The 26523-nt window shown below is 35.7% G+C and overlaps 1 protein-coding gene across 4 annotated transcripts in view; it reads left to right on the top strand.

Moving 5' to 3' along the window:
- LOC150086078 (calcyphosin-like protein) overlaps nucleotides 1-26523 on the top strand; it is a 41333-nt gene that overhangs the window by 13518 nt on the left and 1292 nt on the right. For 2 of the 4 annotated variants that reach the window (XM_090373691.1, XM_090373693.1), the window contains exons 2-4: nucleotides 8601-8743; nucleotides 18051-18228; nucleotides 19897-20106. In XM_090373691.1, coding sequence (XP_090229817.1) covers nucleotides 8610-8743; nucleotides 18051-18228; nucleotides 19897-20106 — 522 coding nt within the window. In that variant the 5' untranslated portion in view covers nucleotides 8601-8609. Of the gene's footprint in view, nucleotides 1-8589; nucleotides 8744-18050; nucleotides 18229-19896; nucleotides 20107-26523 lie in introns of all 4 variants that reach the window. The other 2 variants (XM_090373690.1, XM_090373689.1) reach the window with 1 other exon arrangement.

Here is a 26523-nt window from a genome sequence, read left to right as displayed (position 1 = left end):
ACTACTATTGCTTCCCATATCTCAAAAAACATATAAAGGGTATCAAATTTACATCAGATGATGACATTATACAAGCAACAGAAGCCTCATTTCAGGAGCAGTCTTTCAATTTCTATTTGAGAGGTTTACAAATGCTGGAGCATCATTGTAGAAAGGGTTGGAGTTGAAAATATGTTGAATAAACTATGTATATACAGTAGAACATCGGTTATCTGGAATAATTTGAAGGGCTGATTTTTCTTTTCTTTTTTTTATGGTAGTATTTGAGACAAATGTTTATTATGCTACGAGAGTATTTCTGTCTGCCCTTTTTTACGTCATATATCAGTAAAAATTTGGATTAGGACTAATGGTTTTTTTTTTGGAAATCATGAGTGAGAGATTTGTCATTCACTTCCATGAACCCAATTTTCCATGACATATTTTGTTCTCTTCATTTCATATTATGTTTAGTTTAGCTCCAGATTTGGTAAGAATAATATCTGCCCAAATCTGTGAAATTTATTATTTTTCTGTTTTTTTTTTATGGTAAAATGTCAATGTAAAGAAACAGCACTGCAGTGGGCAGAAAACCAGAAAGAATGCAATATAATCAAATTGATATTATTAAGGAACTTGAGAGATTTCGCAGCGAAAAAAAAAAAAAAAAAAAAAGCCACAACAAACAAAACAAAAAATGATTGAAAATTATTTTAAAAAATTAATTTCTTTTCCCAGTAAAATACCTGTCCAAATATACATACATATGTAAATGCACAAATTTTTATGTATAAGTTATTTTTAATTAAATAAATTTGTTTTTTTCACATTATTTAAAGTATTTTTCTTTTACCTTAATACATTATAACAGAATTTATTTAATTTTACCTTATATTCGATTATCTGGAAAATTTTGCTATCCCGAAGAGGCCTGACATTAATTATTCTGGATAACATGCTCTGCTGTAATTGGATTTTGTTTCTTTCTATTATAGGTTGAGAATTTTAGCACCCCCTTGTAAATATCAAATTTTACAATAAAATGTTGTAATTGTTCAAATTTTGTATGATGGTACATCATAAATACATGGAAAAAAATTGAATAAAACAAATTAATGATAACTTAAATGGAGACGTGCCAGAAAATTGGCTGAAAATAGGGGAATAAACATTTCATCATTAAGACCTAATTAGGTAGTGCGTGTAATACATTTAAATTTCAGTTGCATTTGATTTTTAATTTCATAAATTAAATTTTCTTTTTCTGTGATTAAGAGAAGTGAAACTTAACTAATCATTTATTAGTAATTATTATCAATTAATTACTATTATGTTGTGAAGGTACAGTGCAGTTCACAACACTATTGTTCACTAACTTCACTGAGTGTTTTGTAATACTTTATTTATTTCCTCCTGGAATTTTAATGAAAATTGAAATGTAACGCTTATTTCGCAGATCTGTGGTTTTATATAGTTTGGGAAGGACGTTACGTGGTTATTATTTATTATGAGTTATTAAAAGACCATTCGCTTCATGTCTGTGAACCCGAAAAGAGGATTCGGTCAGCAGACAGCAGTCTGATGATGGATATCGGCAAGATACCTGAACCATTACCCAATGTATATTAGTTTAAGCTAATACTTAAAATATATTAGTAACTCCGTGTGGTATAAGAGTGGCTTATGATATACACTGAGTGATCACTCAGTGCTATGAAAACAATGTGACCAGTTGTCCACGTGAGGTACTAGAGTGCAGAGGTAGTCGACCTGTGTGGCAATGTTTTTTTTTTTGGTGCGAATTGTGACAATGGATGAAACATGATTGTATCATTATGATCCAAAGAATAGCTGAAGGAGTGGTGGCACAGTGGCTCTTCTGTCCAAAGAAGTTTTGTCCTTGTAAGTCTCCCATGATTCTGTTTATTGACTACCCTCGAAAAGGGTAAAATAGTAATTTCTAAGCTTTTTTTTTTTTTTTTTACTTTTGGACAAATTGAAGGCCAAATTCAAGGGATAGCTCACTTGAGGAGTGCTGTTTTTCCAGGACAATGCTCTTTCACACACAGCACATCAAACGCATGCTAAATTGGCTGAACTAGCCTTCTGGCTTCATAATCTTCTGTATTCACCAGATATTGTACCCTTGGACTACTATTGCTTCCCATATCTCAAAAAACATATAAAGGGTATCAAATTTACATCAGATGATGACATTATACAAGCAACAGAAGCCTCATTTCAGGTACTAGAGTGCAGAGGTAGTCGACCTGTGTGGCAATGTTTTTTTTTTTGGTGCGAATTGTGACAATGGATGAAACATGATTGTATCATTATGATCCAAAGAATAGCTGAAGGAGTGGTGTCAGTGGTTCTGTAGGTAGTAAAATTCCGAGCGTGATGGGTAAAAGGAAGGATTTATCGAACTTTGATAATGGACAGGTTGTGGGTGCTTGACGAGCTGCTGCCTCGATTTCCCAAACGGCTGAACTGGTGTGGTATTCGAGAGCCGCCGTAAGTGTACCAGGACTGGCATCGAAATGGTTAAACAACGACTCGACTGCAAAACTGCAAAGGTCAGCAAAAGGTTGGTGTTAGAGGTGAGGGCCGGGTCCAACGACTCGTACAGGCGAATAGGCACAGCACTGTTGAAGTTTTGACTACCCAACAGACATAGGCCAACCTGAACAATATCTGGCATGACCAACCATGGGTCACACGCTCGCACGTATGGGCTATACCAGCAGACGACTTGGTTAGGAGAGGATGCCTGAGGCCCCTCAGGCATCCTCTCCTAACCAAGGTTCATTGGCATAAAAGACTCACCTGGTGTAAAGAGCATGCAAGTTGGACATTAGAAGACTGGAAGGTGTGCTGGTCGGATGAGTCACGTTATTTACTCCACACCGTGGATGGTTGTGTATGGATTTGGCATCAACGATACAAGGCTCTTGATCCATCATGCATGGTATCAAAAGTGCAGGCCAGTGGAGGCAGTTGTATGGTGTGAGGCTTGTTTCACTGGCAGGAACTTGGACCCCTGGTGCATGTGGAACAACGTATCAGTGGTCTCCGCTATAGTCAACTGCTTGCTTACTGTGTACGCCCTGGTATGTTACACTTTTTCCCGAATGGCGATGGTGTCTTCCAAGATGACAATGCACAGAGCCATTGGGCACTTGTGCAGGAATCGTTTGAGGAACACAGTTCTGACTTCCAGCATATCGATTGGCCTCCGAAATCCACCGATATCAATCCCATATAGCACTTGTGGGACACTATGGAAAAGCATATGTTAGGCGTCTGGATACACCAAGTCACCTCCATACCTGCATTGCTGACCACATTATACACAGCTTGATTGGCCATAGCTGCTGTACTGAGGGCAAAAGGAGGACCTACAAAGTATTAGGTAGATGGTTATAATTCAGTGATCACTGTATATTAATAATTCATTGCTGTGATTTAATTAAATCAAAAATTAGCAAACATGGTATGCAGCTACCTATTTTTGTAATGTACTTTACCTATTTTCTCCTGGATTTTAATAACAATTGAAACATAATGATTTAATGTTTCTGCTATGATTAATATAATAAATAATTCACGATTTATAGATTTAGTAAACTGATAACAAAATAAGCTCTTCATAAAGCAATGAATTCCGTTTGCTGTATTACCAGTTTATTCCTCCAGCCAGCACACAGCAACAAACAATGTCCAGTGTTTCAGCTACAATATACAGTATATGGATAGCCTAATAATTGTCTGATTTAATGAAATTTGGAATAGCTCAACAAATCTTTCTAAAAATGCTAAATATAAAATTTCATTAAAATCTGTCCACCGGTAGCAGAGTTGTTAGATGCTGTTGTATGTAGTGAAGGTAATAAGTGCTTTTTGTATATGTTCTGCAAAGGGAATGCTGCTATATACAGGCTGGCAGTTCATGAAAGACATACTTCACTGTGTATGGGATGAATGAAAACCAATTTGTTTTGTTTCTACTCACTGAAGGGGTCCTTTTACTAATTATGAATAGAATTATTATAATTTGATGTTACAGTAATTGTAGTTCACTTTCTCATTGTTTATTAAACCAACAAAATAAATTAATATTTAATTAGTTGACATAATCAAGAGTTTATTGTATTTAAGAGATGCAAAATTGATGTAAAATTGTCTTGTTATTTAACATTACTGTATGTTTGATATTACTTTAATAATACGCCATTGTACAGGGAAGTGACAACTATTTATTAGCTAGTTGTCTTGCTTCTATAAAGGATTGTAGTAAATGGGATAACTGGATACTTAAGGTTTTTGCACAAAGAAGTTGCACCCCATTTTAAAAAAAAATCACTTAACCAAAAATTCACTTAACATTCTACTGCTTATGTGGCATTTGAGAGGCACTTTTTTTTTTTTTTAATTTTTCATTTACCGATTTAAAAATAATTTAAAATTTGTAAATGAAATCAAATCTTTTCATGTACTTTTCCTTACCAGTATTCTCTAAATCAGGGGCGGCCAACAAGTCGATCACGACGAATTTTAAATATACAGTCATCCCTCGATTTGTGCACCTTGTGCAATGTAATTTTTGAGATGGTAGATGGCGGCACATTTTGAAGGAAAAAAGTAGATCGCATCACAAATTAAGTAGGCCACTCCTGCTCTAAATGATTATATAGTATTTTCTGTTTTCATTTTGATGTACTATGAATTACATGAAATCAGGTTTTTTTTTTTTTTTTTTTTTTTTTTTTTTGCCTGGTGTTTAATAGATGCCAGGACAGCAATAGCATCTAGCTTAAGTGTTTCAATTCTTGGGTGGGTGGTGGTGGGGGGGGAAATTGAGTGACCTTAAATTCTAAGGAATACTATGAAAACATTATTATTGTTGGGTTCACTCATTTTTGTTTGATATTTTGTGATTGATTTTATTTAGTGAATTACAACATAAGTTTTCAATTCAGCAGAAAAGCTACAAATTAATTTTTTATAATTTAAACAAAAAAGGTGTCTCACAGATGCCATGTGAGTATTTTTTCTAGTGAGTAATGTGGAGAGTTAAATTACATCGTTCTTTCTCCCTCCCCTGTAGCAATAAATATTTTTACTGTTTGTATAGTTAATAGTACTGTACTAGGTAATTTCCAAAAAAGATGCTCTATTATTAATTCAACATTTATTGAAAGACATGACATATACCAGCTTATTTGATGTATCTGAGTTTAGAAGAGTAGAAGTCATATGAAAAAATTTTCAATATAAATAAATTTTGATTTTCTGTTTATACTCCGGGACGACCAAATGGTCAGAGGAGTTCACAAGATAGACAGAATACAAGAAACAGCACCATATTCAGCAGTCACGGGCTTGAACCCCGGTCACTCAAGGCACGTGTACTTATGCATCCACACGTCTGATCACTAGGCTACGGCAGCCTATATATATTTGCCACCTACACCTAAAATGTTGTGTTGATCTTTTTTGGAAATGTTCCATTGCTTCAGCCAGAATTTTGTTTAGTTCATCTCGGTTTTTTGCTTCAGTTCTTGAATTATATATGGACTGTTTCTCTAAAATATTTTTCCTAAGGTTGGGAACCACTGTTCTAAACAGTATGTTCGTTAGAACAGCAGGATTGTCAGAAAATGCAGAAATGGTCTAGAGGAACCAACTTGTCTGTTTTTATCACCTATGGTAAGAGCTATGGAAGCAGATTCTAAATCAAGTTGTTGAAAGAGAAGTTTTATAGCTTTTCCAGGCCTTCACTATAGTGCATGCCATGCAATATTTTCTGCTGGATGGAGTGGACCCAATCATTTCAAGCTTAGTATTAGCACTGGTTATACAGTGGAAGAGAGCATGGGACTTTGCTGTGTTGATACAGCAAATCTTTAAATTTTTCTAAGCTGTTGGCTTAGAGAAGCAGAGGGTTGTGATTAATGGTTACTCTTCAGATTAGTCTAACACTAGAAGTGATGTCACCCCCAAGGATTGGTTCTGGGACCACTGTTTCTGAATTTCATGACGTCGATGAAGTGATAGAGGGTGTGATGTCAGAATTTGCAGATGATGTGTTGATTATTATAAAGACTTGAATGGGTTTTAAGGATGGTCAGAAGAGTGGCAGTTATGTTTTAATGCAGCAAAATGCAAGGTCTTATATTTGGGGAATAGCAATCCAGAAATAGCTTATACATGTAGGATTGAATTAAAAATAGCAAAAAAAAAATAAGAAAAGTTTTTATGATATGGCAGACATGAAGTTCTGTGTAGTGCTGGATGGCAAGGGAAGTCAGTGGTTCCTATTGATGATTTATTGAACATTTGCGTGTAGGGATAGGGAGGTCATAATCCCACTGTATAAGGCAATTGTAAGACTGGAACTGGAATACCGTAGACAGGTTACGAGATTTCGCCTAAAAAAATATATATAAAAATAGAATTGAGCTTCATTAGAGTCCATAGACAGGAGACTTAGTGAGATCTGCCAGGGTGCACCCTTACCAGGAAAGGCTTCAAATATGTGGGCTACAGAGTTTTGCTTTTAGGAGGTAATCCAAGTGAGGTCTGTGAGGCTCTGAGGGGATAATAAAATGGATGAAGGTGAAATTTTTGCTGTTATAAAGAGGGCCATAAAATTCAAATTACAGTACAGGGAAGGAGATTTAGACTGGATTGTAGGAAGTTTTCTTATAGCCATCAAGTTGTTAATTACTGAAATAAATTACCTCCATGGGTAGTTGATGCTGCAGCTTAGGGAAATTCATAGGTCAGCTAGATAAATACACGAGGAGTGAAATACATAGGTTATTTTTCTTTATTTTTTATATATTTATTTTTATATAATTTTTATTTTTATTATTTTAAAGGTTAGGCCAACGCAGCAAAAGCCTGCAGCTTCTTTGCACTGTGTGGCTTTATTATTGTTAGCCATATGGTGCAGCATAAGCCTAAGGCTTATGCTGCACCAGCCAAAAAAAAAAAAAATTCTGAGAGAGAGAGCTAGAAGGGAATCACCAAGAAAGAGAAGAATGATGATATCTAGCTCAGAACCTTGGGTGTGCCAAGCCCATACTCACCAGATGTGAGCCCCTGGGGTTCATGCTACTACTATTCACTATCAAGAAATACTGCCATGTGTTAGAGTGGATTGTGTGTGTAAATCTTGAATAATTCATGCCAATTTCACAATGGCAACAGTTCATATTTCATATCTACTTAAATAAGCTATGTAGAAATAAGTGGATTTATTGTCTACATCTGGGATCACTCATGACACATCGATTAATATCCTTGTTCAGGACTAATATCTTTACATGTTGAGTTGATCCAACTTTATTATATTTTTTTCCATTCAAATGTACATTACCTTACTAAAAGTGTGCAGAAATCCTTCCAGCTGTGTGAGTAGGATGGGTGCAAGCATTATGAAAGGTATCTTGAAAAACAATAAAGATTATTAAATTTATATAAAAAGTGACTAAAATGCATTTTTAACAATTGCCTCTCCAGTTCATTGCACAGATGGTTGTTCTTGGAAATTTTTCATACATAAACTAATCGGAGAGTGGTGTGCCAGTTCTTTGTATTCCATTTGATATCAGTTTCCATGTATTATTTTTGTTCAGACTTGTGTTTGCCAGATAATTTGCATGTTGTGCAGTTTAAAAATTCTGAGTAACTCATGGGGTAAACTCTTCTGCCTCAGATCAGCTAACTGCAGCTCCGATTGAAGAAGCCTTTAAAATTCCATTCTTCCATTCAGTCAATAATCCTTCTTTAGTTTTAATTGTGTTCCCTGGGTCTATCATCTTTGTGAAAGTGTAGTAGTTTTGCCATTTGTCCCTCATTTGGAGAAGTCTGGGTTTAAGTCCCATCATAGACTGGAGGAATTTTTAAAGGCCTCTTCAATTGGGAGCTGTAGATAGCTGATCTCATGTGGAGGGAGTAGTCCCCTCTTGACTTATTCCAGGTTTTTGAGCCCACACAACATGCAAATTGGCTCGTGGACTCCACTTCTACAGACATAATATGCAATGGTACAGTATGATCGAAGTCACCGATGTGCATAAGAACCAACAAAGAAATTGTCACCTTTATTCATTTTACTATAGCTACATCCTTTGTGGCCTTATGAACTTCAATCAGATTCGTCTTAAGATATCTGGAGATACCTTAGAGTGAAATAGTGTAAACGATGCATGTAGCCTACATAAGTCTCTCCTTATGTGGGGTGCCCTTTAGTCAGACTTACTTCTTAAATACTATTTGTTAACTAGTATTTTTATTGTAGATCATTTTGGAACGTCCATGCACTCAATGTTCATAACCTTGCATAACACCAGGAGGTTGATAAAATTGTTTTGCTAAGAAAATGTACTGCTCTGTGCTGCATGCTGTCTTGTTCATTACTACTGTATGAAGTTACTTCCATAAACTGCACATTCTCTAAAGGCTGAGTTTAGACACTACAGAAGCACTTTGATACATGTATGTGTAGAGTATATATAATTAAAATGAGCATCTTTTTGGAAGTATCCTGTATTAATTAAAACATCGATAAAATATGATAATAAACATAATTGTCTTAATTAGTGCATTTTCAGTTTTCCAATATGTCTGCTCCATCTCGTCAAGAAAGTGATCCTAAACTGAATGCTCAAAAGGCAGTTCAGGCCCAGACACCAATTGAGAAACTCCGCTATCAATGTCTTTTAAGAGGAGCCAGTGGTATCAAGGCATTTGGAATGTAAGAATTATAATCATTGTTTTTAATGTATTGAAACAATTAGTGTCAATCTCTAACTATAGAAAAGCTATCATCACAAAGCCTTTGGGATTTGTGCTGTGCTACTTCAGCAGACTTATGCTGAACAATAAAGTTTTGTAATTATAATTTTAAAGTTTCTTTTTCATTTTTTATACTCCTTGATGGTTCCAGGCCAGAGGACTTGACAACTTCATTGTTACAGCAGCTAAATTGAAAGGCATCCAGTTAATAGTGAGCTTCTCTTTCTGTAGCAGTGGATAAATTTTATTGTAGGATGTAACAGTATATATTATCCCAGGAAAACAGCCAATGCTGCTATATCTAAAGTTTTCATTCATATTTTGCCATTATTTCTAACCAGAAATCCATTATGCAACTTGTCAAGTGTTTTAAGTTTAAGTACAAGCCATGATGCACAATATTTTTTTATTTTATTATTATTTTTTTTTAAGTAAAAGGGGTATTTGAAAAGTTTTTTTTTTTTTTTTTTTTTTTTCTGCTGAGTATGAAGGGTTTATATGAGGAGTCTGGTAACACTTTTACTCTTCAACATAGTCAGTCCTCTTTAGCAGTGCTGGGCCAAGATACTTACGTGCCCCAGGCAGAAAGATTTTTTTTGCGCCCCCTTTACTAAGGATATATATATATATAAAAAATGTATAAAAAAGTATAAATTATAGATATAGTTATAAAATAGTATTGATAATTTGCCTATTGCTACAGTTTTTCATCAATAAGTGTTATGAAAATTTCTTTAGCAATGCGCAACAAGTTGCAAAATCCTAAATGTATAGGCCACGGGTAATTAAGATAACCGAGAATAGGCTAGCTTAAAGACCAGTAATGTATTAACTATAATATCTATAGGTAAAAAACACCGGCGCGGACAATGTTTAATTAGCCATCATGGCGAAAAACAATGACATTAATGATGAACAAAGACGAATTAAACCACAATAGAATGATAATACAAAAGAATAATATATATATATATATATATATATATATATATTTTTTTTTTTTTTTTTATGATTTGTAAAAATTTGGTTCCCCGGGCAAGGGCCCTGCTAGCCCGTGCCTTAATCCAGCACTGCTCTTTACAGTCAAACTTTTGCCACTGATGCTGCAGTGCTTTGATTTCAGCTGCGAAGAAATTTTTCATTTGGGCCTCCAGGAATATATCTACTGCAGCAGTGACATCACTGTTAGTGGGAAAATGGATGCCAGCCAGGTTATTTTTTAAAATTAGGAAATAGGTGAAAGTCATGATGCTAGACTTCAAAGTCACACCGTGGCAATGACAGACGTGAGCAGGCATGTTGTCCTGCTGGAATAAGACTGGGGTTTTCTCGGCATTTGTTTTTGATATTTTTATGCAAATGCCTCATGAGGTCCATGTAATATACCTCTGTGACTGTCTGGCCTTTCTGAAGGTAATCCACTAGCAACACACCATCAACATCTCAAAAAAAATTATTCCATCACCTTGCCAGCAGCAGGAATAGACTTGGTTTTCTTTCGAAGTGTGAAGAGCTGCGTTTCCACCATTTGGACTGCTAGCTTGTTTCTTGCTGAAAGTGATGGACCCACCTTTCATCCATGGTCACACACCTTGCAAGTAAATATTGCAACTGTTGTGCTATTTGATTTGCTGTCAAGAATTTTGGGACCCATTATGCTGACACCTTTTTCATAGCAAGAACATACACACATTCAGATGGATGCCCAAGACATTGGCAACATATCAAACTGTTACTTGTTGATCACTCATCAGCAGATCATGCACAGTCAACTTCTGGAATGATGCATGTTGCAGGTCTTGCACATTGTGGGCCATTTTCCAGGCTCTCCCTCTCTTGTTTAAATTCTGCTGACCACTTATTAACCATGAAATAGAAAGGGGGCATTTTCCCCCAATGTAATCATACTCTCATGAATTGCCTTTGATATCACTCTTTTTTTCTCCAAATATTGTATACCTGCATGGCAACTGATTTTTGTCTGCCTTTCCTTATTCACACAACTTTGTTCACTTCAGGACCTGTAATGGAAAAAATTGTTATTGAAATGGCATGAAACTTGGTAATATTTTCACAATTTCTTTTAAATAGCACCCCCCCCCCACACACACCAATTTAGAATAACTGGGCATCCTAAAGCAATTACCATTTGTGATGTGCTTGCTGCTTTTTTCATACTGTAGAAAAAAGCCTGGATTTGAATTCTGCCATGAGAGGTTTTTTTTTTTTATGTCATTATCAGTTTAGTCTCAGGCAAGAGTTTCATGGTTTTTCTTTCTGTAAACTAATTTTTCTTCTCTAAAAACAGGTAAACCATAGAATATATGCAATTTGCAGACAGTATGCTGATGCTTCATGACTTTTCCTCAGTAGTTATTCTAAACAATCTAAGTGCCAAGAGCATGCAGAAACTAAACTAGTTGGATTAGGAACTTGCCTGCAAGTTCTGCATGTTAGACTACTGATGGCCCAATCACTACTCTTAACACGACATGGCATAGATTCAACAAGGTGTTGAAAAGTGACACAAGGAATGTTGGAACATTCATGTAACAACTGTCCTCAGTTGTACCTTTTTTAAGTTTTTCCCATTCAGCTGTTTGAGGTCTCTGTATTCCTCAAACCACTCTTTCACATATTTGATATGGTGGATAGTTGCATTGCCATCTGGAATCTACTTCTGGCTGTTTGAGTAAAATTGTAACATTTCTGGGTGTTCCTGATCAAGGCCAATGTTAAATATGCTGTCTCTTGTGGTGCCCTCTAGTGCAATCAGGAGAAGTGAAACCATAAATTTTGCCCCCCCCCCCCTGCAAGAGTTCTGAACTGTTCCATATGATCTTTAACAACCTTACAAAACATTGTTGCCCCCCCCCCCCTCCCTTCCCATGGTGGCAGACGCGGCAGTATGATAGTTTTGCCACTCTCGGGGAACCAAGGATATGCCAAGAAAATATCCCGCACCAATATACTTCATCCTCCGAGCCCTTTTTTTTTTTTTTTTGTCAATTCAACAGGATTACCATGGAGGTCTATTCCCATAATGCATTCATTGTATGCCAATACCTTATTGATGTTTATACATTAAATACAAAGGTTAACATGTTCACTGCTTCTAGAATGCAGATATGTGGCCTAGGATTTTAATCCACTTTGAGTAGGGAAACCACCCTACTTTTAGAACTTTTTCTTCCAATTTGACAGAAGAAAAACTATATTTTCATCAAGCAACCTTCACTGGGGCATCTCACTATGACTGAATTAATCAGTCATAGTCAGAAGAAAGCCCAAAAATGTTTCTGCCCTTTCCAGTCCAGATATAATGAAATAAAAAGGATCTTGTTATCCTGTTGATATATATTTTTTAACATAATTGTTGGCTTACAAATAACAGTGCCACTGTAAAGGTAATTTTTAACACATTTTTGTGTTGTTTTTATTTGAAATGAGGTAATATATATATTTGTATTGATTGATTAATAATTTTTTTTTTTTTTTTCTTCAGTAGTAAACTGGCAGAAGGACAGAAATCAGAAATTTGCCAGTGCCGTAAATACCATAATAATACTATAAGTACAGTCAGTCCTCGTATAACACGTGTTTACATTACACGAATTCGATCATACATGATTTATAAATAGGGGAACGATATTTTATATAACACGAACCGAATTCGCTTATGCACGATTAGCCTTTGTGTTTACAAGAAATGGCAGTCGAACGAGGAATCACCCCAGCCGAACGCAACACGATAGGAATGAAGAGAAGATTCTGAAAATGTGTTTGTGTTTTATATCAGTGAAGGGGAAACACATTTCACCATAATAACGTAAAAACCAACACAATTCCAGCTATCGGTATAATCGCAAATGCAATTAGATCGAGTTTATTACCAGTTTATAACAGATTCCACTAGCAGAAACGCAACTGGAAATTGTTTTTATTGTTTTATGGTAGTAACTCCTAGAAATATGCTTTAGTAAAATGTGAGGTGTTAATCTCTGCCTTTATGGTGTTGTTTATTCAGTTGCTACACGCGCGCAGCTTTGTTTATGTGTATCAAGCGTGCCTCCTCGTTTTGTAATTGTGCTTTATTCCCTAAAAATGAGTAAAATACTTAATTAAAAGGTGTGAAAAAGGAAGCGTCCTGGTGAAGACACTGCAGATTCAGAGAGAAAAAGAAAAGTAATATCAATAAACAGAGGCGGATTGGTCAAAATTTCTTACCCGGGAAAATTTGTAGCGACCTCATACTAGCGTTTGAGGCCAAAATCCCTCCGGCCCACCGGTGTTTCTCGATATAGAAAAAATATGAAATTGTGAAACGCTTTAAGCGAAATGAAAGACCATGTGATATTGCACGTGCTACAGACCTAATTGGGCAACGCCGAGAATTACAAAGAATGCAGAGAAAATAAAAACAACTTTTATAACAGGACCAACTCAAAGTGTAATTAAAATCCATTAGATTAAGACACAAAGAATTGAAAGAGATGGAACGGCTGTCATCTGTTTGAATAGAAAATCAAACAAAAAACAAGTTTGCTTACGATAGAAGCAAAAGCATTAGCAATATTTTATTATACTTACGTAATAAAATACGTAAGTATTTTATTACGATTATTTATTTTGCATTGCACGAGGGTTTCTAGGAACACAACTATCGTGCTATACGAGGACTGACTGTATAGAGAATTATGGTATTTAATATAATATACCAACAGTGGGCAAATGCGGTTCTCAGAGTCACATGCAGCTCTTTGTTGAGTTAAGTGTGGCTCCCATTGAAAATTTAAATCCGTTTTTTTTTTTTTTTTTTTTATTATTATTATTATTTCAGAACTTTTTTCACTGAATCTTGTTAAATTAACTAAGTAACTAATATTTTGTTATACGGATTTTTTGTGTTTTTTTTTTTTTTTTTTTTATGTCTGGATATTTTGCTATTTTTATTTTGATTATAAATAAATCCGCGCACATTTACACTGCTGGCACCATCAGCGGACTTGTGTGTAAAAATTACGAGTGTAATTTTTTTGCCGTAAATTAATTTAATTATTTTGTTTCAATTTCAGACTAGACTTTGGAATTAAATTTATTTAAATTTTTTGATAACATGACCTCAGAAAATATCAAAATACAAACAAAAAAATAGAATCTTTCAAGAAGAATGGGTAGAAAATTTTGCTTTTATTGACAATAATGGAAAGTCATTGTCTTATTTGTAAAGATATATAATATCTTAGTTGCCTTAATTCTCCCCCCCCCCAACGTTGCTACTGTCACTAGTTCTTCGAATATTGTGCAAAATGTCGGAATCACACAGATATTCAGCTACTGTGACCATATAAACATAGACAGGAGAAATTTACTGGAAGACGTGGATCACTCACTTCTCTGAAAAACATACGCCCATTTGTCGGAGTAAAGGGGACCACAACACAGCTTGACCAGAGGCTATTATCCATGTCGGGAATCTTCTTAATCCTCTGACTGGCTGTGGAAAGCATATTGGCTAGCGCGACTTTTCGGTATGGGACTGCATAGGTTTTATGGATCACAAACTGTGAAACGGTACCTTTCACCCTTAATTTGCGATTTCCAATTACCTAAATTGCCTAGAGGCCATAGGGGAGAACAATGCATACAAAGTTCTTTCCTAACCGTTCATTACATGGAAATTTTCTTTGTTCAACGGAAACTTCTGTATTTTAAATGTAATTACCAAGAGGAATTTTAAAATTTAAATCAAAAATGAAGCAATTTTAAAATACATAACTGATCGATTGCTCATTAAAATACTGGGGCTCCGCTCTCCTCACCGTAGTTTCGGTGCTGGATACTCAATAATTGCATCCAGGATTTCATTTGTAAAATAAATGATCATCCCAGCAATGGGCTCACAAATTTTCATGAAAAATAATGGGCTCTTGCAGGCCCACTATAGCTCACCACTGAGTAGGGATGTTGTGTTGGGTGGAAGAAAATGAATTTTGAAATTTTCATTAGTCACAAAGTCCAGTTGGATGCCCTGGAGCATTATCCAATAACAACAAAGCTTTAAAATCCATGTTTTCTTTGCAGTAAAGTTTGACTGCAGGACAAAAGTTAAGTTTTAAACCAGTCTTCAAACAAAGTTTTCTTTACCCAAGCATTTTTTATTTAAATGCCAAACAACTGGGCGAGTCTTCTTTGCATAACTGCTAACTGCTTGGGGGTTTTAATTTAAAATCTCCAGATGCATTTCTACCCAGCAAAAGTGTCAGACGATCTTTTGATGCCTTGTAACCTGGTTGAGATTTTTCATTTTCTGATAGAAAAGTTCTAGAAGGCATTTTTTTCCGAAACAAACCTGTTTCATTAACATTAAAAATTTTGGTTATCTTTGTCTGCACTTGCGTTTTTGCCTACAATATGGACATAATGAATCCCAGAGCATTTTTTAAAATGAAAGAACCAATCATGACTTGCGGAAAATGTTTCATCAGTTCAAATCCCCTTCTCCGTAACTTTCTTCTGTTACATTTTCTTTAAGTGCGTTGAAAAGACCCACAGCTTTCGTTTGAATTTCCATTTGACTTAACGGGATTTGCTTCTGGTTGCAATCTTCTATCCATATCGATAGCAGACATTCCATATTTACCATTAGAAAGCTCCTTTTCTTTACAATCGTTTTTGAGGCAAAAGAGTTGGTAGATATTCCATACTCTTTGTACTGATTCTTTCTCTTATAGATGATTCATTTATTCCTTTATCTTGTCTGAGTTTGACAAACGAAGCACCTTCATGGCATTTTTAATGATTTCAAGTTTCTCTTCTAATTTCAACCATTTACGTTGCTTTGGCTTGATATCATCCCACTTTCTTTTTTCACTCATAATAAAGGGATCGTTGAGGGGGGAAAAATCACAAAAAGGATACGCCCGTGCTTAAGAAGAAGCTGAACTTAGCCAATACTTCTACTATAAGTACATATGCACGCTGTATAAGCTTGCAGAAAGATCTAGAATAAGTGAGTGATGCAAATTTGTGGAGATCATTCTAGAAAATTTTAGAAAAATGTCAGCCATATATGATAGCATTATCAATCGCAGTCGCAGATTATAAACTGCACTATAGTGAATCCCATACTGATTGAAGCCACACTGTTTGAGGTATTGCTGTATATTTAATAATACTTAGTACCGTAATAATACTATCAGTCTTTGTCATCTTGATTAGAAAGTGAAATTAAGCAGACTAGTGTCTTTGTCCTTCATCAAATGGTCAATTGGTGTTATAAACAATTTATATGAGAGCTGCAAGAGATACAACACAGCTTTTTGATAAGAAAAGCAAAGTTGCATGGTATATTTAACCAAATAAAGAAACAGTTTGAGTTAATCACTCTTAAACCATGTGAAAATAATGGTGCTTAAACTCCAGCACATTACATATTTAGGTAACTACTGCTGTTATCATAAAAAAATAAACATAGCAAACCAAATTAATTAAACAATAAAACTTACTTTCACCATGGGAAGAATCCTTTGGCCCTTCCTGAGGTTAGTGCAGTACAGTGGTGTATGTTGTACAAAAGACCAAAGAAATCCATTCTTAAAGAGATAAAAGAAATTCAAAGCAGGAAAAAATTTCTTCCTTGGGAGTCTAATTTTGTCTTTGGGGATAGATTTCTTTGGTCTTTTGTGTAATATAAGCTGCTGTATCATGCCGACCTCAGGAAGGGCTAAGGGGCTCTTTCTGTAGCGAAAGCGGGTTTTTGTTGTTTAATTCGGTTGGTTCATTATTTTTTTATGGTAACAGTAATTAGTCACCTGAATATATGTAATGTGCACATGTAATCAAATTTCATGAAGTTTACCTTTGAGAAGCACATTGTTGAACATCAGAATAAATTGCCTCTCAGAGTGCTGAAGGTAGAGCATCTGACAAGGTTCAAGGGGAAACTGGATTGTTACAATTTTTAGACATGAAAAAATTTATTGGCTTGGGGATTTTTTTTTTTTTTTTTTAAAGCTGGTTCAAAATAAGTTTTCTTGCATCATTTGGTCTAATTAATACCAATCAGCAAGCTAGAAAGGACTTGGAGGATCAAGTGACTCTTTGGGCACATTGGTCATATCCTCCTGAATAGAGCCCATAGATTGTTGTTTAAATACCAAACAAGTAATTGGCTTTTTCTGAATAAAGTATGAATGATTGGCCATTCTACTGATTTGCTAGCAAACAGGCTTATTTTTATGATGTGAGTGGACTCTCCTACCAGATTTCTATATCAAAGTTAAATGTTTATATTTAAAAAAACTATAATCGACTCAGAATTTTTAAGCCATTTATTAACACACACACACACACACACACACACACACACACACACACACACACACACACACACACACACACACACACACACACACACACACACACACACACTCTCTCTCTCTCTCGTCAATGTGTAAGCCATTGTTTATCCATATATTTGGATCACTGGAAGTTCACAGGGTTAGTCTTACTCACTTATAGTGCCGTTTTATGCTTAAGTGTAAAAGCAGTGAATGTGTTAAGCTGTAGAAACTTGCAGCATGGTGGGTAGTCGTTCTGGGGATCATGTGCATGGTTGGGGGTGAGCAGTTCTGACCTTTGTATGAGATCAGCTATCTAAACTCATTAGTGGAGTGCCATTTAAAGAATTCCTCCAGTCTCCAATAGAATTTAAACACAGACCTCTTCAAATGGGTGATAGGTGGCAAACTCTACTGCTGTAGGCAATAAGATAGGCCTTTTTTTTTTTCTTTTTTTTTTTTTTTTTTTTCCTCTCGCATCATGGTCAGTTTAGTTGGTCTCAACATGAGTTTCGTGGATTTTTCAAATCACTGTCCCAAACAAGCAAACTGACTGTAGGATGCATGCAATCTATAGATGATGTATTGATGCTTCATAACTTTATCTGTCTTGTTGCTTATTCTGGAACAGCCAGCAAGTTCAACAAAAGAAAGTTTGGTAGTCTTATGATGTTAGATTGTGGCTTGCATATTATGTGTGTGGGTGTGAGAGAGATTTTACTGTACAGTAAAAATATAGCGGGGTTGCCATTGGTTGGCTGGGACCGCTTTAAGTAATAAAAATCAATGTACAATAAAAATATTTTACTGTAGTCATATGATATCTAAATTTTTGCAATTCTTGTTTCACAGTTACAAAAACTTTAAAATTATTTTAATTTCTACTTACATAGTTATTTTTTTCTATTTCTTTTCTGATTATAGGCAGTTCCGTATTATGGATGACAATACAGACAGAAAGCTAAGTGAGGAGGAATTTAGAAAAGGGTTAAATGATTTTGGTGTCTTTTTAAGAGAAGAGGAGATTAATACCTTATTTTCTGACCTTGACAAAGATGGAAGTGGAAATTTAGATTTTAATGAGTTTTTAGAAGCACTTAGGGTAGGTACAGAATTTACAGCTTTACAGGATATTAAAATGCATGTTTATTTTATATATTTTTTATGTGAATATTTGTTAATATGAATATACAGGGTGATTCAAAGAAAAGTAATGCCTTCAGATATTCATGAAATACTAACTACATATGATAGTAAATTCTCAAATACTAAGCAGTGACTTTGGTGTTTGAGAATTTTTTTTTTTTTTTTTTTTTTTTTAAATCTTCATCTTAAATATAATTTTTATCATGTCTGCACCTGTAAAGGGAGAAGTCATAAACATCTCCATGTCACTGATGAAACAGTGCAATATGTGAGGGGTCTTTTAGCAAAGCTCACAAAAGCCATGAGAGATAGCCATGAGCAAATATGCCCAAAACAACCATCTGGTATATACTCAGAGCATTTACATTTGAGAATTTATAAGTTAGAGTTATCGTAGGTATTAAACCTGAACCACAAACACAAGTGTTACAAATTTTTGCTGTAGTTTTCAGCAGAAAGTTAAAAGGGATGGTATGGCAGCATGGCTTCCCCTCCCCTGAGTGATAAAGCCACTTTTCCATCAGTAATTTAGCATGGAGATGCCTCAAAAATAAATGTTTTCTGTCATTTCACATCAGATACTTTAGAGCACTTATTTTTGTGGAAAGATAATCAATGGAACATATACTTGGATATATTTAGTAACTTGCTGATGCTTTAACTTCATGAAAATTCTGTATTTTCATGAAGCAAGTTGTTCACCTTGTTGATTTCATGTGATTGTTGTTTGAGGATATCTTAATTAGCAAACTACCTCCTTAGTCATGGATATGGTACTGAAGAAAATTCCATGTGGTGCTCTTTGGACCTAATACTTTGGGTTTTTTTTTTTTTTTTTTTTTTGTGGAGTTTTGTAAGATTCCACATTTATGCCATCATTGCCAACAGACATTCCTCAGATTTTCTGCCTATTTGTATATACTCTCAATAATAATAAATGTCAGTTTCCATTTTTATGGTGTTGAAAATGTTTATTTCTTTTGACACATCCTATGTGTTGTAGTTAATTCAAATGTTTTTGAAGTCTTAATTTTCTAAATTAAATACCTTTTAGAACATTAAAAAAGCAATAAACTTAATGTGGTTAATTACACTTCGTAGTGGCATGTGCATTTTTTCCATTGTGTTATGTGAAATGGATTAATTAGTTATTTGGAAGAACTGTTCTGGAAATTTCTCTATGAAAAGTTTACTGGACTTCAGTTTCAGTTTGGTAGGTATGTGTATGAGAACTCTTGTTGTTACTGTTTTTTTTTTTTTTTAAGTTTTCTAATAACAGGTTTGTTAATGATGGCAATGTGCATTAGAGTAGAGAAATTACACTTCACTGCATTGATACTTTTTTCATTTAGAAGAATTTACATTTATAATTTTAGCTGATAGCCATACATTTTGGGCAGTTTGTCATGCTTTTTTTTTTTTAGTGGCCTTAGTAATTAATAACGTCACTAAACAAGAGAGAAAAATTTGCTTGAAATATGTGGCTATCAGTTGAATGTAGTTTTTCATACTATCTCTGTTTAGTGAATAGTTTGCCTTCAGTAAAAGGACAAATCAGAATAATCTGTTTTTCTTATAGTTGTATTTAAATAGAATTCTAAAACTTGGCATCTTCCATCTATAGCCACCTATGTCAAAGGCTCGTTTAAGTCTTATTGATCAAGCATTTAAAAAACTGGACAAATCAGGAGATGGAGTTATAACAGTAGATGATTTACGTGGAGTGTATCATGCCCGTCACCATCCAAAGTATTTAAATGGAGAAATGAGTGAAGCTCAGGTATTCCAGCTATTCCTTAAAAATTTTGATTCTCCAGGCCATCCTGATGGAAAGGTAAGATATAATGTAAAACTCATTTCTTACCCAGTAAATTTTAAAAGCAGTTACTTAGTAAAATTTGTAATTAATTTGTTTTTGATTTTTTGAATTTACTTTTAATAAGATTTTGAAATCAAGTGAGAATACTTCCTTCTAAATCATTCTGACACTGGAAAACATTCAGATATCTGCTCAACTAGTATTTCATGGATTGACTGCTCATGTCTCCAGATGGTTTTGTACGTCTTGTGAAAATCCTTAAAAATGTATTATATTACATTTGGTTTTAGCCTTTGTTTTTTGTAATAGATATATTGTGTTAGATTTTCCCGGAAAGTTTCAGTAGGCTGAGAAAAGAAATGTAGAACGCCTGGCTTTTGGCCGTGAGAGGGCATTAAAGAAGAATCCAAATCTCTTCCAAAAAAAGTTGCATTTTGCAATGTGACACAGCCATTTACAGATAGAAAATGGCTATCACATCAAGCAATTTTATCTTCTCAACGGAAGTTGCAGGTTGAGAAGATAAAATTGCTTGATGTGATAGCCATTTTTATTGTAAATGGCTGTCACATTGCAATACAACTTATCTTAGAGAGATAGGATAATCTTTAATGCCCTTCACGGCCAAAAAGCCAGGCGTTTACATTTTTACAGCCTCCTGAAACTTCCGGGAAAATCTAACAATTATTTACAAAAAAAAAGGTAATTTTACAAATGAAAACATATTTTGATACAAAGGAGAGAACTTACGAGAGTTAAATTTGATTGAGCTGACTTAACATCGAGATAAGAGCACCAGCTCAATCAGACAGGAACAGATGCAAAGTACACATCAGTCATTGCTGATTAGTCCTACTAGTCATAATTTTTTCCCGGTAAGTCCAGTAAACAGCGAATTTGTTCAGGTCGGCATCAAGTGCCTGGGTTTGCTTCAACATCTGCTGAGGGAGGAACCTGTCCTAGAGATGGAGTCATGCTGAATGTGAGTAGAGCTCGGGATTGGCACTAAGGGCAGCAGGGGGGATCCTCCAGCCACAGGTATCCCAGAATGAAGGTGTAGCAATTATGCCTATTATCATCTTGACTGTTGCTAGGAGGCGTTGGTCGTCGACTAAGGTGGGAAGCTGTGGAATCCCGAGAGAGTTGGCAAGCTGCGTGGTACGAATCAGAGCTGGAAGGTTGTGCTTCCTGTTGGCCCACTTTAGGAGCCAGAATTCTGTGGCAAAGAGTGGTTTCTTTATTGACGGTGCTGCTGACGCCCAAATTTCAGCAGCATAGAGTAAAGGTGGAAAGATGATTGTTCTTATGTACCTCACGGTTGTCTTTTTATCTCTGACATGAAGGAGATGCTGTTTTGATATCCACCGGAGTCTTGAAGCACGTGTGAGGAGCATGTCTATGTGGGCGTTGAATCGAAGTTTGGAGTCGAATACAACGCCCAGATCACGATGGCTGGACACAGTTGGGATGAGGGTGTTGCCGACCGAAGGCTGGAGAGACGAAGGAGTTTGCTTCAATGAATACACCATGAATTCGGACTTAGCAGGCTTGATCTTGAGCCCAAACTGGCAGAGGTAAGATGTGACTGCAATGAGAGTATTGTTAATTTCTGTTTTTACCAGATCAAGGTCTTGACCAGGGATGATGGGAGTGAGTATCTTGATATCATCTGCATAGCTCAGTAGACATCGAGAATGTGCAACCAGTGGGAAGATAATAGATGAGAACAGAAGGCTGGAAAGGACCCCTCCTTGTGGGACTCCTGCAGTGACAGATCTAGTAAGGGTGCGATCTCCTGTATGAAGCTTTATAACTCTGTTATTCAGAAGAGAGGAGAGAAAGCATAATATGTTCCCTGTGATCTGGAAGTGGCATTCCAGGAGAGTGAGTAGTTTCTGGTTAGGATCTTCATCCTAACCAGAAACTGTAGTGCAGTGTTGGTGCATTGTTGTGATCACATGGATTTATGCAGCACATGAATCTTTTAAGGAAATCATTGCAGAAGGGATCATAGCACTCTGCAAACTGTGTTGCCCATGGAATATCTAGTTGTAATACCATTCTGGCACTATTAGATTAATTTCTTTTTGTGTGACACCACTGGCCACATCAATGATTTTGTCAACAGCACCTATCACAATTGAGCAACATTCACTGCAAGGAACTGTTTCTTTGAATTTATTCATCATTTAATAATTCATTTTGGGTAAAGAGTTGTCTTGATTTTTTTTTTTTAAATTGGTTCTCCCAAAATGCAGCCAAGGCATTGCTGTTATTTTAGTAAAAGAGCTTTATTGACAATACAAACTTTCATTTGTGGTACTGTGTCAGCTTTTGCTTGCTTTGTGATCTTACCTGCTTTTATTAAGACCTGTGCATCACTACCATGGCATAAGATTTACTTTGCATACTGACTGCGTGCAGTACCAAACATGCCCTGGTCATTTGTGATTAAACCTTGGGCATCTCCTTACTATCAGGGTAAATATATACTGTTTAGTCAAAACTTTGACCACTCCTGTGGTCAAATGTTGGATGTTTACCTGGGAATCTCTTGGAGTTCCCGTATCCCTAGACAGCACTCTGAATGTACACCCCCATCATAGTGACTTGCCTCCCAGATGGCATAGGTATGTTCCAGCAGAATACACACCCTGCCATGTTGTTTGAGCATTTCACCGAACAGAGATGTGACTTCAGGTGCTAAGTTGGTTGTTAACTTCATCAGGTATGAATTCCATAGAACATCTCTGGGATTATGTTGATTGATAGAACAAGCATTTGACTCCTTCCCCACGGTGCCTCCGTAGCCAGGTGGGCAGGAGCAGCAGTGCGTAGCACACACTTCTTGATTAGACAGTGGTTCGAGCCCGTGACCACCAAATACGGAGGATGCGGAAAGGTCAGGGAATGACCACTGCATATCCCTGGAGCAATATGGCCTTAGTTGCTAATGCTCCTAAAAACCAAATAACAAACATCCTTCCCCACAGGCTGTCACAGATCTGTAGGATGTAATCCTGGTGACATGGTACAACATACCTCTTGCAATGTTCAGAGGCCATATAGTCCATGCCTTTGCCAGCAACAAAAGGAGCACCTAACCACTATTAGATAGGTGATCATGTTTTGACTGGACAGCATTTATGCATAAATGCCTAATGACTTTGCCATGCCCATTCATTCATCTGCACGTAATAACTCATTTCCCAGTGGATGGATTTCAAAAAATTTTACCTTTGGGTCTTTTAGAAAGATTTGTCAAGCCTTCAAAATTTCATTAAAATTGGACAAACAAATCTGACAATTTTTTTTTTTTTTTTTTTTTCATAAATATCACAGGCTATCCATAGCTGTATATTGTAGCTGAAGCACTGCATATTATGTTTGTTGCCATGCATTGGAGACTGAATGAGCAGCATGGAAGATGTGCAGAAACAGAATGCCCTCGGTTTACACACAAAAGTTGCTCTTTGAGACGCTCATTATTTTATCAGTCTACTAAATATATACATTGTTAATTATTGTTATTTGATTCTTACATTAGTAAGAGCAGAAACATGAAGTACATGTTACATTTCAGTTGTTATTAAAATGTGTTGGATTACAAAATGTTGGGTGAATATTAGGTTTTTTCTTTAATTTTCCGATTCTGTAATTTCCTCTTCATTAATGACATTGTTTTTTTGCTATTTGCCATTCTTCACTTGTGTATAATTTTTTTAAAAAAATTTACTCATGTAGCTGACTTTATTATTTTGACTTATTCATTTAATTATGTTCTTTAGTTTTGTATTATTCATCATGCCTTTTTTTTCTTTGTGCTCCATAAAAATCTCGTTTTAATTCCTTTGAAAACCTATCCCAATATTTTTGATTTTATTTTTCCTATCTTCATATTAATTGTCCTGAACCTTTCTATATTTTTGATATATTTATATGTTTTATATGATAAATGTTCCCGATATACTTGTGCTCTGATCTTAACTAATTCTTTTACTTCTTCTATATACCATGGCGGTAATTTTTTTTTTTTTTTTTGGTTCTGTTTTATATATAATTAGCCTAATGTTTCATATGCTACTTTATTTATACAAGTGTTAATTCTTTTCTTTGGCTGATTTCCATTTTTCTTGGTTCTAAATATTTTCTTATTCTAATAGAAGTCTAAACAACAGACTTCCATCCCTTGTTGTGGAAGTTGATAGCCTAAATAAATTTAAGGCTCAGCTGGACAGGTATTTCGAACGAACGGAAGGGTGAAATGGAAGTGGTGTGTTTTTTTTTTTTTTTGGCTGATGCTGCATAAGCTTGCTTTCTTGCATCAATGCCTCTGCTAATGCTAATTGATTCCTAACACTTTTGCATATATGTTTTGTGTAATTTCAGTGAGTTAAACATGGCCTATGTTAGAAGCCCCCCCCTTCCATCTCTCAGCTTTCTTTGTATAAATAGCCCAGGAATGGCCAACCTGCATTATGCATTATGGGTGCAGGTTTATCTTCAAGAATTGAAGATAAACATGCATACTTTAAATTCCACTTATTTCCAGAAACTATAACCAGAGTTTTGTGACTGGAACCTGCAGTTCATATTTATTACCTGATACTGCAAGTTCAGTACAGGTAGGCAGGGACACTGGTAAGCTCCTATGATGTCATTTCTCTAAACATCTCATGTACATCTATCAGTTAATTAGCATAAAATTCTTATGTGGTTAGCAAAAATGTTAAATGACATTGGGTGCAGATTTGGAAGTGGGGCTACGGGAATGGAGAACGATTGCTTCTCTTTAAGAGCCTGGCCTTAATTTTAATAAGCATTTTTCCCCTTCCTCTTCTTCCCCCCCCCCCCCCCCATTTGATTCGTCTTGGGTGGCTTCTGGGTTCACCTTAATGGCGCAACACATTTCTAGCATAATTAGCACATTGAGGAAGAGGTTAGCCACCACTTAAACTTATCCAATTAATGCAGTCCTTTGCTATTTTCAATGTTTAATTCATGTTATTGTCTCACTCTTCAGGTTGGCATTCAGCTTTTACACCCTTGGGAATATTCTGCATAGTCATTAATGATGTTTAATTCTTCTCACCAAGTTGTAAATATTTTGTTAATCAGCAAAAAATTGATATTTTTTTTCTCTATAACCTGGCATTTAGTTCAGATATTACTTTTTGAGAGTTCTATTATTTCCAATAGGAGAAACAAGTGTCCCAAATAGTATATGGGCCTTTTTGTTTTGTGCTAGTCTGCATTGTGCACTTCATTTGTTGTACCTGCAGTAGAACACAAAATTGTCTCATCAGCACTTGCAGCTTCTCTTTTGTTCCATGTTAAATTGTCAACACTCTCATCTTGGAAAATAGTTCAATAGTATTGAAATAGATTATCTACTTAGCATGGTCCCACCTGTAAAGTTGGGAGATGTCTGTATTCTTGTAATGTTTCTCTTTCCATGCACTGGACCACTGATTTTGGTGCTTGGAACCATTAATGCCGTGTCTTACATTGATGTTGTGGACAGTCCTGTGTGCCTTTCATTGTGGCAGTTATGGGGGCAGCCTCTTACACCTTCCAACATAATGCTCTGTGTCACAAAGCAAGAGAATAACATCAGAGCACAGAGCCCTTGACCATCCATTGAATAGTTTTGAGATGAATTGGAATATAAGGTCAGGAGAAGGCCAAGATGCCCTCTTCAGTAGTGGGGCTTAGATACTTTGGAAGCATGCCTCCATTGACATGCTTGGTTTTTCTGTCAGTGTAGCTTTAACATTCCTGATGTAATGCATAGCAAATGATATGCAAGGTGAAGAGTGGAACTCTGTATCATCTAACTACAGCCCTGGGTGAAAAAAATCTGTAAAGTTACTTCAGTTGGCAGTGAGAGTTGAACTTTGGCCTTTCCAAACAGGTAGCAAGTAACAGTTGCCGTGTCACTGAACTTCCAGATAATAAACAGTGGAGAGGTTAATAGTGTAACGAAGGTGGGTAGAGAAAGAACTTGTCATTCTAAGTATTTAAGATTACAGTGTTTGATGCATTATTATTTTGCATAAGGTGGAGAAGGAAGGATGTGCTTATGCAAAATAAGCACGTGCTTAAATGAAGGATGTGCTTAAATGAATATTTCAATACACTATTTTATGAGACTTGGCTCTTTTATTTATGTGCAATTTTTGTACGTACTATTAAAATATATGGTGCATGCAGAACAGATCAGCATGCAGTGATAAGAGTTTTTCATTTGAGAACGTATGTTCTAATAAAAAGTGCTATAAATTTATTAAGAAGATTATGGCTGGAGGCCATCTTGGACCAGAATAAGCATTTTTATTAATGCAGTAGAAATATCCAGTGATCCCAGATTTCTGCTGATAAGGTTGTGGTTATAGTTTTCTTTGGTAACTTTTTTTTTTTTTTTGCACCTCA

The sequence above is a fragment of the Mastigoproctus giganteus genome, chromosome 5 (assembly GCF_048544385.1).
Source record: "Mastigoproctus giganteus isolate SK-2022 chromosome 5, ASM4854438v1, whole genome shotgun sequence".
Taxonomy (NCBI): domain Eukaryota; kingdom Metazoa; phylum Arthropoda; class Arachnida; order Uropygi; family Thelyphonidae; genus Mastigoproctus; species Mastigoproctus giganteus.
Note: the sequence above shows the minus strand (reverse complement) of the source record. Positions and strands in the feature narration are given on the sequence as shown.